General features: G+C 48.1%; 1 protein-coding gene across 5 annotated transcripts in view; it reads right to left on the bottom strand.

Annotated features, from left to right (window-relative positions):
• The window catches only part of PWWP2A (PWWP domain containing 2A), a 29,086-nt gene extending 18,965 nt beyond the window's left edge, over nt 1–10,121 (bottom strand). For 2 of the 5 annotated variants that reach the window (XM_056502035.1, XM_056502036.1), the window contains exon 1: nt 9,301–10,121. In XM_056502035.1, coding sequence (XP_056358010.1) covers nt 9,301–9,959 — 659 coding nt within the window. In that variant the 5' untranslated portion in view covers nt 9,960–10,121. The remainder of the gene's footprint in view (nt 1–9,300) is intronic. The other 3 variants (XM_056502038.1, XM_056502037.1, XM_056502039.1) reach the window with 2 other exon arrangements.
• Between the last annotated feature and the right edge of the window lie 9,318 nt (nt 10,122–19,439).

Here is a 19,439-nt window from a genome sequence, read left to right as displayed (position 1 = left end):
TGAGGCTTTACAGCCCAAAATTCCCCAGCCCAGTCTGAATCTCTCCCAGCAAAACTCCCCTTATTTCAACTCAGTACAAACCATTCCTCACAGTTCCACAAGAACACAGGATTTTAAACCTTCCCCTCCTTTTCTCCAGACTGGAGCTGCTCTGGATCAAGGGAGTAACTCCCCAAGATCTGTCCTCAGGTTTGTGTTGCAATGTGGCTCAACAGCAACATCTCCTCAGCTGATTAAACTGAAGTTTATTTACTTTTTTTTTTGTATAAGTGCCTACATGTTGCCTTTATTTCCTCAAAATTGGATTAGAAAAAAAAGTAATCATGTGTTAGCAGGTTCTTTACAGTGTCCCCAACAAAAGCCATTGTTTGTCCTTTTGCTTATCACAAGCTTCTTTCTACATCTGAAGTTGTAATTGAAGCAAACGACCCACCCAAGGTTAAATTATCCACCCAGTTTGCATTTCAGCAGCTTGTACAGACATTTTCCAGCCCATGGTCTGGCACTGAACCACAGGGGAGTCACTCATAAGCAAGTTTTACATTCCCTAAAGTCCCACAGGTCCATCAAGGGTAAAGAAGTTGCTTTTCCACAAATGCTTTTCCCTCCACAAAGGATTGTAAGGAAGTCACTCAGTTCCAAGTAGGGCTTTAAAAGAAACTATCAGCTGACAGTAATTCAATTAGCAATATTTTCAGTGCTTTTTGCATCAAGACCTTCAGCTTCTAAAAGAAAATAAGATCCAGATCCTATCATTCACCACCTGATAAAGATTAGAGGATTTGGTAAAAAGTTAATCTGTGGTAAGAGCTGAAAACAAGACAGGGCAAGATCTCTGCTGTGCAAATTCCAATCCCAAAGAGCACAAGAGCAGAAGCAGCCAGGAGTGGGATTTCAAACCCCACACACAAACACCCCCACACCTGCTCAGTGCCCCAGGAGCTGCATTTCCAGCCCTCACAGGCCGTTCCCAGAGGGCACTTCTGGGACTCTGGCAGGAAATGAGGAATAATTTGCTGTCACTAGGAAGAGGTGGATGATGAAGACTGCAAAGGTTTCCAGAAGGATCCCATTCAAGTATTTAATCTCTTTTTTCCCAGCTTTTCATTCTATTGCCTCACCAAAGTGTGCACCATTTGCACTCCAAAGGCACAAGAAGCTGATGGAAAGCTCAGCACAGGAAATCAAAGATTCATTCTGCACCTTCCACTCTCCTTCAAGCACAAAACACAGGCTAGAACTGAAGAACAGGAAGCCACAAAAGGTAATTTTTATGCAAGATGCAAACCTGTTTTAGTAAGACACAAAACCAATCCAGAGTGAAGCCCTGAAGTCAGAGAATCCCTCACAAAAGGTACTGCTTAAAAAATAAACCAGGTTCTCCCACCCCTGTCCACCTACAAATGAATGAACTGGGGAAGTTAAAGAACATTCATGGATATTGTACAGCACCATCCCTGTAAATGATGTGTTAATACAAAACACACAATTAGTCAGGACAATTCACCTGCAGGACAAAATATCTCTGGTAAGCCAAGAGACTGATGATTATTTCCAACAGTGTATTGTGTCTTCTGCTGGCCTCACCCAAGAGCAGACTGGATCTACAAACACTTTTTGATTATTTCTGTTTCCTCCCTGGCTAATCAAGTTCTTCAGCAACTTGGAAGAAAGACACAAAAACAAAGGAAACAATGGCAGAAAAACTTGTAAATGCAACAGTAAAGGTTCAGGAAAGAATAAAGACAAAGAACAAGGTGAGAAAATAGGGATTTATTTTTCCTAGGAGAAGCAGCAGAATGAAGATGTGAGCTTAAAGCTCTTCAGCACAAGGCATGACACAGCATCTAATTAGCTCTGCAGCAAGCACAAGGGTTTCTTGCATGTACCAGAATTTCAAACCCTATTTTCACCCAGCTGGCTGGTGGACCTTGAAGATAAACACTTCTCATGCAACCACAGCCATTTTTGTCACACCAACTGCAAGGCTGAACTGGTTACTTGTGCTTGTAGTCAGACAGAAAAGCTGCAAAAGAACTTGGTTCATCTGCCACAGAGATGAAGGAGGACTAAAAGGCATTTATAATAAAAACAAAATTTAACATCTCCAAGGCACAGAGCTCAGTTGTGTGACATTTACTGGTCCCCAGTCAGTCACTGGCTGGCACTGGATCAGCTCTGAAGAGAAACCATTTCAGTTTCCCCACAGGGAGACTCCCAACACACTCCTTTTGTCACATGTTTAAGTTCTACAAGGAATTGCCTTTGTCTTTATTCCAACAACAAATTTATTTGTTTTAATATTCTGATCCCAAATATCACCTTACCCCATAAGATTTCAAGAATAGGGTTTTTTGGATGAAAATAAAGATATATTGCAGTTACTGTTTGCTTAAAATAAAAATCCCCTGGTGCCCAAGTTCCTCTGCTCCCTGCCCAGCCCACTCCTGACTCCTGTAACACTTCTACCTCAGACCCTCACACTCCAAGGAATGGCAACATTCACTGACAGGGCATCTAAAAGTGAAGTGTTACAAAAACCAAATTCAGAATTTCACCCTCAATCCAAGGCAGTGCTGGGAAGCAGAGCCCTGCTGCTTCCTACCTGTAAAATCAGAGTTTTCCATGGTGCTGCAAAGGTGGCCCAGCCCTTATTTGCTTTGAAAATGCACCTGTCAGAGAGGATGGGTGCCATGCTGTATAAAACTCATTTCTCAGAGGTTTTTAAGTAACCAGGGCAATCAGCAGGATGTGACTGCACTTCTGCTGTAGATGCCCCTGCAATGAACATTTTCACTGGAGACAGAAACAGCAACAGGGATCAGGAGCTGCACTGCACTAAGAGCCTGATAATTCTGTCTCTGCAATATTTACACTCAGAGGAGCCTTCAACTGACCAGAGTGTGCAGAAACACAAACAGGGTAAAAACAGGGAGGCTTCATCTCCAGCTTGCCAGCTGCAAGTTAATTCATAGGCAGCCATGGCATCCAAAAGCCAGTTTGGGTACCAAACCCAAAACTCTGTCATTTAAAGCCAGAGAGTTTTTTATATTACAGACACAGAAACTTAAGTACTTAAGGAAAGTAAAGCCACTTTTTTCAAACCTAAATCCTAAATCTAAAGCACAATTACTACAATGAATGCATATTACTGTTCCATTTATATGCAAAACAGAACAGTTAAAGAGCATTTTTTCAGAAATAACCATTGGAGATAAGGAACAAATCCCATTTTAACTCATGACTGTATGTACATAAACGAAGTGCATAAACAACATGCCCTGGGGTAAAGTGTTTTACATCAGTACCTAAAGTTTTAAGTTCTCATCTTTAGCCTCCAATGTCTGACTTCTCTACTGAAAGGGAGAGAAATGAAAAGCCCCTTGTTCTGCCAAAGGAGTGAAGCCACTGAGCAGGTTCAAAAGTATTTCCCATTTGTCTTTGAACACATTGAACTGACATCAACAAAGCAAAGAAACTTGTGTTCAAAGTGTAAAGTCTGTGGTAAATGATCAAAACCCATTTTCACCACCAAGGCAGTGCAATCTCCTGTTACCTTTCTGCTCTTGTAGCCAAGATCATCCTTGGTGTTCTGCAAAAACTGAAGCCATTTTTATTGCATGGATGGAAGTTCCAGGAGCACAATAATATGCTGAAAGAACTATGGATATGTATTTCATGCATAAACTGGGGGTTTAAATTATAACTTTCTGTGTAATACACAGTTAGATCATAGCTATTTGAACACAAAGTTTGCAGAACTCCTCAAAATAACCAGCATTGAAAACACAGATTATGCAACAACCTATTTTTAATGAAAGATTTACTTGGTGTGATAAAGCACAGGATGGAATATATTGCTTTAAGTGCAGGCACCTTCCTGAAAAAAGCATTCCCAGAAGCCAATCAGCTCCATGGTTTATTCACCTACTGAGCAATGGAACACCAGGCTGCACAGCCCAGAAAATGCACATTTCACTGAGAGCTCTGCAGGCATGGCAGAGGACTGCAGTGTCAGTGACTCTTTGGAACATTAAGATGCTTTGGGTTTAGGCTTTCCATTAACTACTATAATTTTACTGGCACATCAGCTGAAGGTCTGAAATATCTTTTACTTTTTACATCTGTTACCACTATCAGCTGTCAGTTGCATTTTGAAGCAGACACTTTGCTGATACATTTGCTGTGATCTATTTTGAAGGATTTTACCTTGAATATATTCTTCAGGATCACACATATGCCAGACCCAGGACACATGGAAGAGAATCATGCCATTAAATAATGGATGAATAGAAGTGTCAAGATGGCCAAGATTCATCAGTCCCATAACAAACTGAATAAAATAAACTGAATGCAGACTGAAAATTTCACCTTACCCTGCCTCAACACCTTGAAAAAAGCCAAGCAACCCTTGGAAAGGCAGGACAAGAATTCCCTAAGGGAAGACAGATCAACCATCATCTGTCACATCCCAGACCAACACAGAACAGCTGAACACCACAGATTCCTTCAGGAAAGGAGAGTTTGAGTCCCAGTCCAGACCCCAATTCTAACCCTACCCTCCAAGTGAGGCTGCACTGGACACCTCCAATAAAACCTCCCACAGCCACAAACCATACACAGGAATTACTCCCTTAACCACACCTGAGCTTCCCACATTCTGGGGATAATAAAAACAAAAGTCAAAGAAGTGCTGGGGCTGTTCCTCAGATGCCAGAATTTCCCCAAGCTCCTGAGAAACTCCAAAGAAGGAGGGCTGAGGTGTGGGGACACCTTGGGAACTGAGTGCAAGTTTTACAATAAAATAAACCAAATTAACACACAGCCCTGAGCCACAGACACTTCTTTAGTGTTGAGAATGTGCATCACAGCCCATCAGGCCTCCTGCAAAAGCCAGTCCTTCCCCAGACAAGGATGAGCACATGCTGTCCCTGCTTATTCAATGATACAGCAGGCAGAAATGGAACACATTTTTTCCAAGTAAGGCTTCTGCTGTTTCCTTCTCACATCATTCTTTTGTAGTAGAAGCTGAATTAACAAACTGGGAACAGAACAGGATTCAAGAGTCAGTGCTGTACCTGAAAACTGCTTCTGGGATTGTAAGAACTGCAAATTGCCTATAAAAGTTTATTTTCATCACACAGCTCATGCACACCTTGGTGCAGGAAGTCTTTCCTTATCTTCCATAAGAAAAGCCCAATAAAGACATAATTTCAAACATATGGCCATTAGGAATACACTGGGCATCTTCTGGATATCCAACTAAGGCTCTTAGGTCACAAAACAACTTTTTGCTCTTTCTCTCTCCCTCAAGAACTGTTATGAACACACACAAGTCAGAAGGGAACTGGTTTAGAGAAGACAAGACACATCCTTCACATCTGCAACATTAGAGGGAAATTTCAGTTAAATGATAAAGCAATAAAAAGGCCAAGTCTTGACTGCTGGCAGAACATAAATTTAATCCTCCCTCCTCCCCTAATCTTTGGGAAGGAAATAAAACCCACACACAGAAATAATTATCCTTTCCCCAGAAGAACAAACTAAAACCACAGCTTCTTAATCCTGTATTTTAAGATTTACAAATGCTACATTTCCCAGGTATATTCTGCACCTCCAGGTGCTGAGCAGGATTTCCCCTGAGCCAGCAGCTGGGATGGACAGATGGACACCTCCAGTCCCCTCAGCAAACTGGGAGTGAGCAATGCCAGGGACAGGCAGCAAGCAGGGACTTCAAACCCCACAGAACCAGGATGGGCTGGAAGGGACCTTAAATCCCATCCAGTGCCACCATCCATGGCAGGGACAGCTCCCACTGTCCCACTGCTCCCAGCCCCAGTGTCCAGCCTGGCCTGGGGCACTGCCAGGGATCCAGGGGCACCCAAAATCCCATCCATCCCTGCCCTCTGGCAGTGGAAGCCATTCCCTGTGTCCTGCCACTCCAGTCCCCTCCCTGCAGCCCCTGCAGATGCTGAAAGTTCTGTGAGCTCTCCACACCACCTTCTCCTCTCCAGAATGAGCATTCCCAGCTCTCCCAGCCCCTCCACAGGGAGGCTGCTCCTCCCAGCCCCTCAGCATCCTGCTGCCTCCTCTGGGCTCTCCCCAGCAGCTCCAGCCCCTTGCTGTGCTGGCCCAGGGCTGGAGCAGCTCTGCAGGTGAGGTCTCACCCCCCTTCCCCATGGATAGGTTGAGTTTTTCCTCAATCACTTCTCCCTGTCTGAGGAATTCCCTGTCTCTCTCTCTTTTTGGGACTCCAGCAGGAACATCCACCCCGAGGAACCCCACAGAACCTCACCCTGGACAGCAGAGCACTTAAAAGGGAATTTCAGCAGAGTTTAAGAGTAGGAACACATCCTTAATTTGTGCAATGAGTTTTCAGAGTAACCAAAGTGGGGACATGCTCCTCTCCAGATGAGGATTTACTGCACAACAAATGGGTTTGGCACTCAGGATATGTGGGTTCCTATTTTCTGCTGATTTTCAAATCTTCCTGGGCAGCAGGTGCAGGAGATTGCCACTGGTACAGGCAGGGAAGTGCTTCCTCTCCTCCAATAAATGCAGGAATAAAGAAGCTTGTGCTATAAACTCCTAAAGGGATATCCCATCTACAGGGAGGAGCCCTTCATATAAATATCACTGACTGCATATCAAAGTCACCAAGAATAAAATGAAAAGTCAGAGCATCATCTCAACAATGGAAAAAACAGCCAAAAACCCCTTTAAAATCACAAATATATGGGGATATTTTTGCTTTTCTTTCATTGTGAAGTTGAAGTAATTCAGAACATGGCTTGAGAAGACAAAAAGGAAACAGGTTTTTAAAAACAGTCACTTAAACTTACTCTCCTTAGTACTGTATGGAAGCAGCACCTTTACTGCTCTGGAGGGTGCAGAAGGGAAAGAGAAATTAAAATGCAGAAAGGAATAGGAATTATTTCCCTCTGATCATACAATGAACACAGCCACTTCTGGAAGCTACTGAATGAGTAAATTCTAATACAAATTGTCACTTTTACTTAGTAAACTGTCAGTCTTAAAATATTGATCCCTCTGGCATTAGGAAAGTTTGTGAGATTATTCTCATGCATTTGAATGAGACAGATTTCAGCAACCACCCATCTCCCATGCTGGAAATCCCAGTGTTGTCATGTAAATACATGGAATTTAGGAGGTTTTCATTCAACCCTGCCCTCCTTTTTTCTTTTTGGTCCAGTGGAAAAACTTATGACAAGAATTCAGGGCCTGCCACAGAAACAGAAGGAAGTTTCTGAAAAATATTCATGTTCTGCAAGTCCAGGTGCTGCTACACCAAACAAAAATAAACAGATAGAAGGAAAAGCTGACACCTAGACAATACCACTTGTTATTCACCACAGAAGTGGTAAAATGGAATTGTTGGACATACAGGCAACACTTTTTTAAAATAATGCTTCCATTTCTTAGAGGTAGGAAGTTCTTGGACTATTTCTAGAGCTTGTTTTCCACTGCATTTCCTGCTCTGAGACATCTGATAAGAGACTCCTGTTATCTACCAACGTTCTGTTGTCACCAGCCAAATATTTCAGACCTTATATCTCAAAACCCAGTTCTTGTCCAGACTCCCTGTACAGCTTGGCCTTGAGAATTTAAATTTCCCCTCCTGGATCCCCATGTAAAAGCACCTCTGAAGGAATAAATGGTTCCTGGGAGGGACAGCCCCAGCCTCTCCCCCTGTATGGCTTTTGCACAGTTCCCACTGCAAAGCTCTGTCCCAGGAGCTGGGTTAGGACCCAGGGAGGCTGGAGATGCTTCCAGCACGGCACAGCAGCTGCAGCCAGGCTGCAAAGTGACTTCTGCTGCAAAGGGCTGCAGATCTGCTGCATGCCAGAGGCTCCTCAGTGCACAAGAATTTGGGAAAACATGTGGCCAGGGTGTGTTTAGGAGGACAGGATCCCTTTCAGGAGAAAAGCAGAACTTGGTATTTCCCTGGAGTCCTGCAAGCAGAGGTTTTGTCACCCTCCTGCCCAGGGCAACCGTGGGATTCTGCTGGGACAACTTCAAACCTATAAAAGAACTGGTGTTACCCAGGATTACACCTGGTTTGTGTCACCTCCTGCCCTGCTCTCAGATGCTGTTTCACCCTACAAGTGGCAGGAGTTCTGCTCAGCATTTCACACCTCATCAAGAGACAGACTGAAAACATCATCCCATGACATTACCCCAAAGCTGGGATCAGACAGGGCCTTTTGTGTCAAACCCCAGTTACACAGTGAGGCCCAAGCCAGAAGTGCTGGTCCCCACAATTCTCCTGTCAGGAACCACTGACAATATTAATATTCCAGGAAGTTGCTGAACAGCTACTAACAACATGAAAGGAGTGTAAAAGGCATATGTCCACACACTGCTTAAATCTGGGGGAGAATAGTGCTGCATATTTTGCATATCGATTGTTTTAAATAATAACCTTGCTTAAATTTCACTTTTCTCTCATGCACTTGCAGAGTCCTTACTTGTCTAGTAAAAACCCAGTAATATGAAGAAGTATTTTCACCTGCTGACAGAACCTAGATTGTAAGATACCATGATTTCTGGTTGCCCAAGAGCTTCTCACTCTTGAAAGGCAGTGAAAAAAAGCAAACTCCAAACGCTGTTGTCTGATAAGTCATTCACAGATACATATGAATCCCCCGACCACAAGGATATGTAAGAACCGCAAAACTTCACCCCACCATTGCATACAAGGAGCAATCAGTACTAATTAATAACTGCAACAGCCTAGCTGGAAAACCATTACCCTGGAAAATAGCATGTACTGAAAAAGAAGGTTACCTAGGCAATGTAAGCCCGACCGAACAGGGCACTCAGATCTCTGGGCTGTTCTGTACACAGAGGGAACAAACGCCAGGCTCTGCTCCGTGCTGCTCCCGGCACTCAGGGACGCTGCTGCAGCCTGGGAGCCCCGGCCAAGCCCAAAGCCTGTGCCCATGTGCTCGCCCCTCTCCCGGCTCTCCCGTTCCCCATTCCCATTTCCCACCCCCGGCTGGAAGCCTCGGGGAGGAGGAAGAGGAGCGAGAGGATGCCCGGGAGCTGCTGCACCGCTCCCCGGGGAGGACGCGGGGGCAGGAGCTGCTTGGTCTAGAGCGGACTGGGGCAAAGGAGGGCTGGGCTGGGATGGGCTGGGATGGGATGGGATGGAAGGGAAGCTGCAGAGCACACGAGGGTCCCGGCGGGGCCGCCCCCATCCCGCCCCGGCGGCTCCGGGAGCGCTCCCGCGCTCGGCGCTGGGTGGGGGCTCGGGCTCGGCTCCCACCGAGCTCTCACCTTTTCGAGAGGTCCATGAGGACCCCGGAAAAAAGCTTCTCTCCCAGCCGGAACGAGACCACCAGGGCGTCCTCGATGATGTGGTCCAGGGTGACCCGCACCTCGGAGCCGGGCAGCAGCGCCGGCGCCTCCGCCTCCCCTCCGCCCGGGGCCGCGGGCACCGCCGGCTCGGGCTCCAGCGCGGCGGCGGCGGCAGCATCCGGCTCCTCCTCCTCCGGCCGGGGCGGCTCCTCCCCGGGCCCCGCGGAGCCCCCGGCAGCCGGCGGGCAGGGCTGCGGCGGCTCCCGGGCCGGCTCGGGCGGCGGGCAGGGCTGCGGCGGCTCCGAGCAGCCCGGGCTGGGCGCTGCGCGGGGCTCTGCCCGCGGCGATTCCACCCCCGGGCTGCGCGGCGGCGGCGGCTCCTCCGTCCTGCCCGCGTCCGGCTCGCGAGTCCCGCCGGGGCTCCGGGCGCGCTGCACCGGCGGCGGCTCCTCGGCCTTGCCGGCGTCGGCCTGCTCGCCATCCGGCACCGCCGACTCCACGGCCTCGCTGACGGCGGGTAGAGGGTCCGCGCCGGCCTCGCTGCCCGGGATCGGCTCCATCTCGGGCTCAGCCTCGCCGGCCCCGCCGTCCCCCGGCACCGCCGCAGTCGCCGCCGCCTCCGCAGCCATGGCCGCCATTTTCTCCGCCGCCTCCCTCCAGCAGCGGGAGCGACGGCCACGGCCCGCGGGGAGGGAGGACCCGCCCCTCGCGCCCGCAGGCCGCGCCCTATTGGCGCTCGCCTTGCAATGCTGCGCTCCTATTGGGCAGCGCACCTGTCCATCCAGGCCAGCCGGAACTTCTCGTTGGCCAGCGCGGGCTTCATTCAGTGCAGAGCCGGGAAGGGGTGGAGGGGGCGTGGTTTAACGCTTTATAGGCCGGCGGGGTGGGGCTGGTGGCGCTGCTCCGCCATCTGATTGGCGGAGGGAGGCGCCGCTCCCGAGAGAGGCCGCTGATTGGCGGAGCCGAGTGTCAGTCGCGGGGCGGGAAGCGGGGCCGGCAGCGTGCGGGGGAAGATGGCGAGGGCGGGGGGGCGGCCATGGGGAGCACGGGTCTGCTCTCGGAGGGCTCACCTCGCTCCTCAGCGTGGTCAGATCGCCCCTGGTGGGCGCGCCCTGGAGCGGTTCCCCCGTGGGGCACAGCCCGGCACTGCCTCCTGCGCTGTGCAGCGCGGGCAGGGGAGCTGCTGGTGCCCGTGCTGTGGGAGCTCTGAGGGGGTGACACTGTGGGGAGGGAAGATCGCAGAATATCCTGAGCTGGAAGGGACCCGCAGGATCATCCAGTCCAACCCCTGGCCCTGCACAGATTTCCCAACAATCCCAGCCTGGGCATCCCTGGAGCGATGTCCGAACACTCCAGGAGCTCTGGCAGTGCCCAGCACCTCTGGGGGATGAACCTTTCCCAAAATCCACCCTGAACCTCCCTGACCCGGCTCCAGCCCTTCCCTGGTGCTGTCCCTGGTCACCACAGATCAGTGCCTGACCCTCACCTGGTGTGGGGAAGGCAGAGGGACTGGTGCCTTTTGTGAGGTAAATCGGCGTTTCCAGCTGTTGAGCACCATGTGCCAGGCACATCAGGTAAAGGTGGAAAACGTGAAGTCGAAAGGGAAGAAAAGGAGTTGATAACTTCCTTCTGCTACAGCGGGCTGTCCCAAGCCCCGTCCGGGGATGGGGCAGCTCTGATTCTGCACCTCAAGAGACGCACGGACACCTGCAGCCAGAAATCTGCCAGAGCCGGGCTCCAGCCGCCTCTCCGGCCAGAAGGGTCCTGGCCTTCGCTACACAGCAGAGAGGTTTTCTCTTGTTTCTTGCTATTTCTGTACCTCTCTGTGTGCTCAGGACACTCAGCCCCTGGTTACTGAGCAGAGAACGGGCCCTAAATCCTGAGCCTACAAGAAATTCCCGACTGACACAGGAAGAAACTAAAACTCCTCAGCTCTGGAGCTGATGGGATGCTCGGATCCAACAGCTCAGCCCAGCAGGCTCTTTGCTATGTTAAGCCCGGATTTATCTAAAGGATGGGCATAAAACAGAAGATTTCCTCTTGCAAGTCTTCTGCTGGAACGCACCTTTTCAGCAGGTGTTGCTTGTGGAAGACATTCAAATGCAAATTGTTGTGTTTTACATCCCCTGGAGTCCCCAGCAATTCCCGTGCTCCGTAGGGAACAGTGGGTGTATGGCTTGTTCTCTGCTTCACCGCAGTAACTGCGGATTATGTGCTTGACCCTACTGAGGGATCAAAATAAAACATAAACAGCTCCTGTGAATGCTGAAAGGTGCTGCGTGTGCTTTTAAAAAGAGGTGCATAAGGACATTTATATCCCAGAATAATGCCCACAGAAATACCATACCATAGGTAGCTCTTACATTCAACCTCACCAACACAGGCATGTGGATGCAGGATGGAGCTAGTAAATTTAACAAAAAAAACCCTCACTATATTTTTTTTTCCATCCCAAGTACGTTTGATCACCATTTAATTTCTATTTATTTCGAATCTAACCTGTAATCTCCTTAAGGCAGGATTTGCCTTACAGTGGCTGGTTTGCAGAGTGGTTGCATAGTTGAAGTCTTTTTTTTTTTTTTTCTATCCTGGAACCTTTAGAAACTGCCAAAATAAAACTAATTAAGTTAATGAAACAGATTGCACTACCACACTCTCTGTAAATTAAAACAAGTCTCTCTGTGTTCAGCAAGTGGCAGGAAGGACAGAAGTGGAGAGAAGAAACTATAAATTATAGGAAGGAATGGAGACAATCAGAGGGAATAAAACAATTAAAATAAAGGCAGGAAAAATGCTGAGCTCCATAAAGATGTGTTGCAGTAAATTGTTGGGATTGTTGGGCAGCTGAGGCAGTTGTGAGTTTGGGTGAGGGAGTGAGGGGATGTGGGGAAGCAGCAGATCCAACTGGAGCACCCATGGGGAAGGAATTGGTGTGGGCAGGCTGGGACATGAGACAGATCTGGAGAGGAACCTTTAAACTCAGCATTAGTGATATTGATTTGTTCTGCCATGAAACTCCTCTCTGCAAGTGTGAACAGTCCCAGGAGCTCTGAGTACTTCAGGCAATAACTAATGGGGTGGGGGATGGAGTTTTTAGGTACTGGACAGTGGGAACATCGCTGGCTGGGCATTAAATTCCCTGGAAATGCGCTGCCATGAAGGAGCCACCAGCCAGTGCAAGGCTTCAAGGAGCAACATTCACAAACGGGCAGTCCCAGGGTTCCAGTGAAGTGATCCAAACCCATGAGTGAGGCTGTGTTAGCAGGCTCCACAAGGAGCTGCCCCAGGGAATTGCCAGTGGCTGGGACCTGTGGTGCTGCAGGTGTCCAAGGAGCTGCAGAGGTTCCCCAGTTCCTGAGCTGTCCTTGCTGACCCCAGTGTGGGCACACAGGCTCTGAAGTGTGGATTTACAGGGACAGTGGGACAGCAGATCCCTCTCCTGATACCTGCACTGGGGAGGAGGAACTTTGGAGAGGGTGTTCTGAGTCTGGAGCTCCAACAGCCCCACCGAGGCTCTGGGAGCCCCACACTCCAAGGTGAGGTTTGGATCCTCCCTGCTGCAGGAACAGAGCTCTGCTGCCCTGCTCAATCCCACTGCAGTGACAGTGGCTTCCTGTGACCCTGGGCAGGGCCACCAAACCCTCCCCGAGCCAGGTTAGTGTTCACAGCTTTACACAGTGCTAATAAATCCACCAGTCAGCGTTTTCAAGGCACAGACTGCTGGTGGGGAATGTTCAAGGCTTTCCAAGTTAAAAAGAAAAAGTGTAACCAGTGAAAACCACTCTACATGAGCAGTGCAGAGGGTACAGGCAAATAAACTGAAAGTAAATCTAGGTCTTGGTCGTGTGCTGCAAACTCACTGCTCCTATTACAGATTAGGAAAGAAATGCTGTTACAACATTTGTTAATTATGTTTAAGCTGGGTCAAAATTTGTTAGTGAATTATTACAGAAAGTTAGTTTGGGGTGAGAAAATCATCAGTCCTTCCTGTAATGTTGGTAACTGATTTCTGTGGCCCTATGAACACAGAGCTCATTTTGTTGGGTTTAGGAATGAGCATTAAAGGATTTGGGAAACCTCACTGCAGGCACATGTGACCCAGAATGCTGCCCTGCAATCTGGAAAGTCAATTATGTGCTGCAGTTCTTGTGAACAAGAGATGAAGTCAATGAGTGGGGCTTTACCTAATATCCATATGGAGAACTGATTGAAATGGATTTCCATAGCTGGGGCTGCTTTCAAAGAAAGGTAATTGTGGGTCCTTGGGGTGAAAGACTGGCACTGTCTCACTGCTGACATCTCACTTTGTAATGGTGAGGAAATGGAGCCTGAAGGTACTTCCTGTCTTATCTCATAATCTGTCTGGTTTCTGCTTCTCCTGAAGCCTGTGCAGCTGCAGGTGCTGGTGGCATCCACACTGTATCTCCATGGATTTCTCCATTCTGAGAAAATGGGCATCAGCCCTGGAGCCAGGACAGATTGGGAGGCCAGACTCAACTGTAGGTAAGGCAACTTGGTAATTAATAGAGAACTCCTCATAAAAGTCTTCTGAGAAATTACAGAAGTCTCTTCAGCCATAAATATGTCAGAGCAACTTTTTTTGTTCCTTGTGGTGTTTCTGAGGTTATTCTACATCTGCAGCCAAGCTCTGTTCACATCAAGAGTCTCCAACTGGTGATGTGTGGCACTTCCTCACCTGTGGTCACTGGAGATGAATCCTATTTCAACCAGGAATAGCAGGAAGGGTAAACCACCTTATTTAGAGGAGTGTGAATCCTACATAGGCTGTTCTCCTCGAGGTTTGTTGCTGACAGAGCTCAAGGAGACAGGACAATAGAGGAAATGGAATTGACTGGTAATCATTTGGATCCTTTGTACTTCCCGAGCTGAAGGAGCAGCTGCCAACTGCCTGTGACACTGTGTCCTTCTCTTTGGCACTTAAGTGGAGCCTCAGCTCTGCTGGCTGTGAGAAATGGACAATAACATTTCATTCACACAAGAGCGATGTGGTTTAATTATAGTGAAGGTTTAAAAACAACTTGAGGATGAAATGTTGTATAAGTGCTAAATGTTATCCTTGACAATGACACAGGGACCAGAAAATTGGTCTTTCAGATGCATCAAGTTATTCCATAAATTACAAACTAATTTCTCTCCTTAAATGAAGAGTTACTGAGACATTCAGCTTTCTTGCTAATTGTTTGACTTTAACAATTCAATGGATTTCAGCAAATTGACTGATGGAGACAAATGTGTTTTCCAGCTTGACGTTGTCTGACACAACAATTAGAAATGGACTGGCTGCAGACCAGAGCCAAGCACTGCAGGTGGTCCCCAAAGAAGAACAAATTTGCAGTGGGATTTTCTGGGGAGATTTCAAAAGGGCCTGTAACAGGCTGTCCCTCCTGTAGCCAGCTTACCCTCATTTACCTGAGTAAATCCAAGTAACTCTGTCTCACCTCCTAGTCTGCTTTCCCATGTCACTCAGAACTTGCAGGTTTTGTACCTGGATCTTCCTGGGAGTTCAGAGTCTGTGGTGCAGACACTGCAGAGCCTGGGGGTCCACACTCCCCTGGGTGCCTCTGTCTCTCCTTTTGAAGCTGTTCCAAAGGCAGGGGCAGGGCATAAATGACAATGCAGTCAAGTTTTTAGTCATGCTTAAAAAGCCAAAGTACTGAAAGCTCAGCTTTTCCATGCAGTTGGTCTTTCAGTCAAAACCCAAACAAACCAACCCAAAAAATAAGTCCCAGCTCCCCATGAGGTGTGCAGCTCTCCTGGGAGGGGTGGGAGCAAAGAAATGCTGTCATCACAGGCAAGTGTTTTCAGCTTCCTGATTTTGAAAGTAGACCTTGGACTGTGTGTCCCTGTCTGCTTTGTGTATTTTTGCATTCTGGATAAAATTAATGAAGAGACCCTGGTGAAGAATAAAAATGACAAGTTTGTTATTACTTTAAAATATCACAGGATTTGAAGGGGAATAGGTAAGGAAATTATCTCCCAGATTGCTCTGTCAGTGTTTCACCTTGTGTTCTCTTACAAACCTTTGTTCTTGTCATTGTCTCATGTTCTGGTTTCTTGTGGCATTTCAGTTGTGGAACCTCTTGACCCAAGTGTATTTCAAGCAAGAGATGTATCCCTGTATTTTATGGATATCTGGTAGGCATCTTCTCTTACCCTTTCCAAATCTAATTCCAAGTAGGATCAATTTATGGAGTGCCCAGGCTCAGCCTGAATTCCTGTCAGAGCTCACCTGCAAATCCTTTGCAAGTCACTTCCTTTGGTGAAGTCAGGTCAATTTTTAATTTCTCTTCCCAGGTAATCTTGTAAGTTCTGACCCTGAGCAACACCATGTGCAAGGGACTTGCACATCAAGATAAAGAATTCTTCACACCAAGAGCTTGCTCTCTTACCTTTCAGGGATTGTCAGTGGTTGGGAAATTCTGCTGCCCTCATTCAGAAACTCTCTTTAACTCAGGCCATGGGAAAAAAAACATCCCATCACCTCCAGAACAAAACAGGCTGTGGCTCTGGTACTGGGATCAATAAAGCACTGGGGTTTGTGATGGCAGGGTGAGTGATTGGCAGCTGCTCCACAAACCCACAGCAGAGATGATTGACATGAGAGATTTGATAAGGACGTGTGGTGATCTGTGCAAAAAGACAGTGAATGTTGTTTGTCCAAGAGTTTTGGGGAGTGTAGAGTGGGAGTGATGCAATCAGAATGGCAACTCTAAAAAAATCCCTTTCCTTGGTCCTGTCACAGGCAATCCATAAAGTGACAAAGGCCAGGAATGAGAACATCTCTGTCAGGGGTCATGCAGCCTGACTCTTGCACATCTGTCTGTTAGCAGCTCCAAAGGCACAAGATGAATGGAATTAGAACCAATCCTGATGATTTGCAAAGCATTGTTTGTGCTTTTAGCTGCATTCCCTGGGATCAGGGGCTGGATCTTGCCTCTGACTCTCTTTCTAGAGCTGGCCCAGTGAAACTCTCCCCACTCACCCTTCAGCAAATAATAAAAAGAAAAATGCAAACCTTCAACGACTGTGTCACCACCCTCGTGAGGAAATGTGTTGGTTGCATTTCTCTATATTGCCCTAATCTAATCCAGTCCCCCATGTGGGGCTTATCACAGAGCAGGGCCCAAGCTGCAGTGCCCAGGATGTGCTGCTGGAGCTGGATAATAATTTCTTTTTAACTGTTCTTACCCACTGCTGCTGAAACCACCGTGCTGAGCAGCACAAACTCTGCTGGGAAAAGATACCTTTGCCAGCTTAAATTTATTTCTGCTCACTGGAACAACTGGTTGGAAGAGTGGTTGTTTCTCTTGGTAGTAGGCAAGGTTAGGCTTCCCAAACATTGAGAAATGCTCTGGAAAATGCATTTTCCAGGCACAGTTCATGCTAGTTTAGAAAATGCAGAAATGAAACCACAACAGAGGTAGTTGGTGCTGAAAAGGAAGCACCCAGTAATGACTGCTCTGCTGCAGGGTTGTAGGCTTCCTCTAGGCTCAGCCTAACTTCTGGAATAAAAAGGGATGGAAGACTGTGAAGGAAACAAATGAACTGTACCATGCCATTGTATTTGTTCTGAGAAAAAGGCTGGGAGTTACAGCTACTGTTGGCAGGCAATCTGCCCTTCACACAGGGTTCAGCCCTCGTGTTTTGAGACCTGCACTCTGGATAATTCATATCAGAGCCCCCTGGCACATGGCATTGCTGTGCTGGCAGTGGCAGTTGGTGTTTCCTCCTTCTTCCTTCTCCACCTCTTGTGCTTCAGCCCAGGACATGTCTGGGGTGCTCTGTTTGCTCTGCTTTGGCATCCCTGGGAATGACAAAACTGTTCTGAAATCTGGAATTTCATGCTGCACCCCTCAAGGGACACATTTCTGTAGGAAACTCCCTTGGTGCATCACACAATGCAAGGTGAGGGACTGGGTCTCAAAAGAATTACCAGGATTAAATCAAGTTATTCATTAATGAAAATGGAGAAGTCTCAGTCAGGATTCTGGATAAAAGCAGCCAAACACCTCCCCAGTGCAGGAAGGAACAGAGGAGGAAGGAGAAAATCTCTTGTCCTCTTTGAGATGAAGAATGAAAGATGTAAAAATCAGTGCTGTTTAAAATTTGGTAAATGGAATATAATCAGTCCTCACAAAGCATCCTCTGTTCTCAGTGCTTGCAGGCACAGAACAGACTTGGCAACTGTCCCCTGCATGAAATAGGAAAGGTTTAAATGCTTGTGTAAGCTCTTCAAACAAAATAGCTCTTTGCAATTAACACTGTTCTCTAGGACACTGTATCTGCGGAATGTGAAACTGTTTCTCTGGGTGTTCACCCTGGGTTCATAGCCTTGTATGAGTGGGGTTTGGAAATCTTTGTGGTACAGGGAATTTTTTGCCATTGCAAAGGGGTTTCCTCTAGGGGATAAATTTAATATAAAAGGGATTCCTGATACTTATATTTTCCCCTCAGAATCAAATGAAATTGGCTGGTGGATGCAGACTTGGACCAGTGACAGACCAGATAAATCCTCCTCTGCCTGCAGACTGGAGGCAGGAATACTTTGCCACAGCAGTAGTTACAATTTGACTTTAGTTTTGCTTTTTTCTCCACCAATCTCAATTTGATTCGAATTTCTGAAGTCACCCAGGGTGAGTCAGATGTGGTCAGGCCAAAGGAAGCTCTTGAATCATTCCCCAAAGAGGGAAACATGAGTCAGTTCCGAGGGTGAAGCACACGGAGACAGAGCAGGAGAGGAGCCCAGGCTGGGGATGTTGGACTGCAGGGCTGGGCAGGTGCTGAGGATGGGACGTGTTTTCCACAGGCAGGACACAGCTCCTGCCGTTCATGAGCATCCCTGCTGCAGCTGCATCAGCCTGGGAGCACAGATTGCAATTAATGCCAGAGCTTCCCCAGAGCCCTGGGCACATCTGTGCTGCTGGCAGGGCACAGGGAGCAGCCACTGCTCAGCACCGAGGGAAAACCTCTCCTGCAGAGAGCCCAGACACAGCAGGGCTTCACCCACAGTGACACAGCAGGAGTCCTGTGACATGGCTCTGGTTTGGATGGTGCTTCTGTGCATCAGCACAGGCAGAACACAGGACATTGCTGAGTCAAGAGGAGCTGCTGCAGTGCAGAGCAGCCTCTGGCAGTGGGGCTGCAAAATCAGGTGAAAGTTCCTCATATAAAGGCAGCACCTCAGTGATAATTTTAATTTACAGCCAGGCAGGAATGTGCCAAGGCAAACCCCTTTCTCTGAGCTCCTTTCTCCTGATTCCCAGCCCATTGCTGCTGCCTCATTACCCCCTGGCCTCCGCTGGGGCAGTAAATCTGGAGGCCTAATGGTGCACAGGGCCCTTGGAGGACAGCCCTGCCTTTTCAAATATTCATTTCTATGCGGATCAGGGACGTCCCAGTCTGGCTGTAATCAGGGGAAGAGGGAAGGAGACAAATAATCACTGAACATGACTGTTTGGGGAGCAATTCCTGTCAAAAAAACAATCAGCAGCAGAGGTGGATGCGAGCTGGCCTTGCAGCCCAAGCACAAGGAGTGATGAGGGCTTGTTTGATCCCTACAAACTCTAATTTGCTTCTTCCTTCACCCCCAGCCAGCTGCTTCCCTCAGCTGGGCTGAAATGCCAGTTGTTGTGTGGGAGCAGCCTGGGGGAGCTGCAGGGACAGGGCACCTCTGTCCCTGGTATTCATTTTCCTGTTTCTGCAGGTGGTGCCAGCTGTGGCAGGGATTGCACAGGCTGGGGCAGCAGCACAGCTCTCCTTCAGCTCAGAGTTTGGGTTATTCCAGGTGGAACAGACCTTTGGGCTATGAAATCAGTTTGCAGCCCCCGGGGGTTGAGCTGATCCCAGACTGATCTCACCCAGCTTAATGAGCAGTCAGCAGGAGTCATGGTCCCACTAATCCTGATTTAAATGTGAGTTAGAGCAGGGCTTGGAATCCACATCTCCAGAGGAATTCCTTGTGCCATCCAGACCTCATCAAAGTGTCCTGGGGAAAATGATTTTAACCCAGCAGTTGTGCTGTGTGCTGGCACAGGAGCCTGGGGCTCAGGGTAGCTGAGGTGTCAGCCCCAGAACCCCACCCTGTGCTCAGTCCTGGG

The sequence above is a fragment of the Oenanthe melanoleuca genome, chromosome 13 (assembly GCF_029582105.1).
Source record: "Oenanthe melanoleuca isolate GR-GAL-2019-014 chromosome 13, OMel1.0, whole genome shotgun sequence".
NCBI classification, from domain to species: domain Eukaryota; kingdom Metazoa; phylum Chordata; class Aves; order Passeriformes; family Muscicapidae; genus Oenanthe; species Oenanthe melanoleuca.
This window is presented reverse-complemented; position numbering and strand designations above follow the sequence as displayed.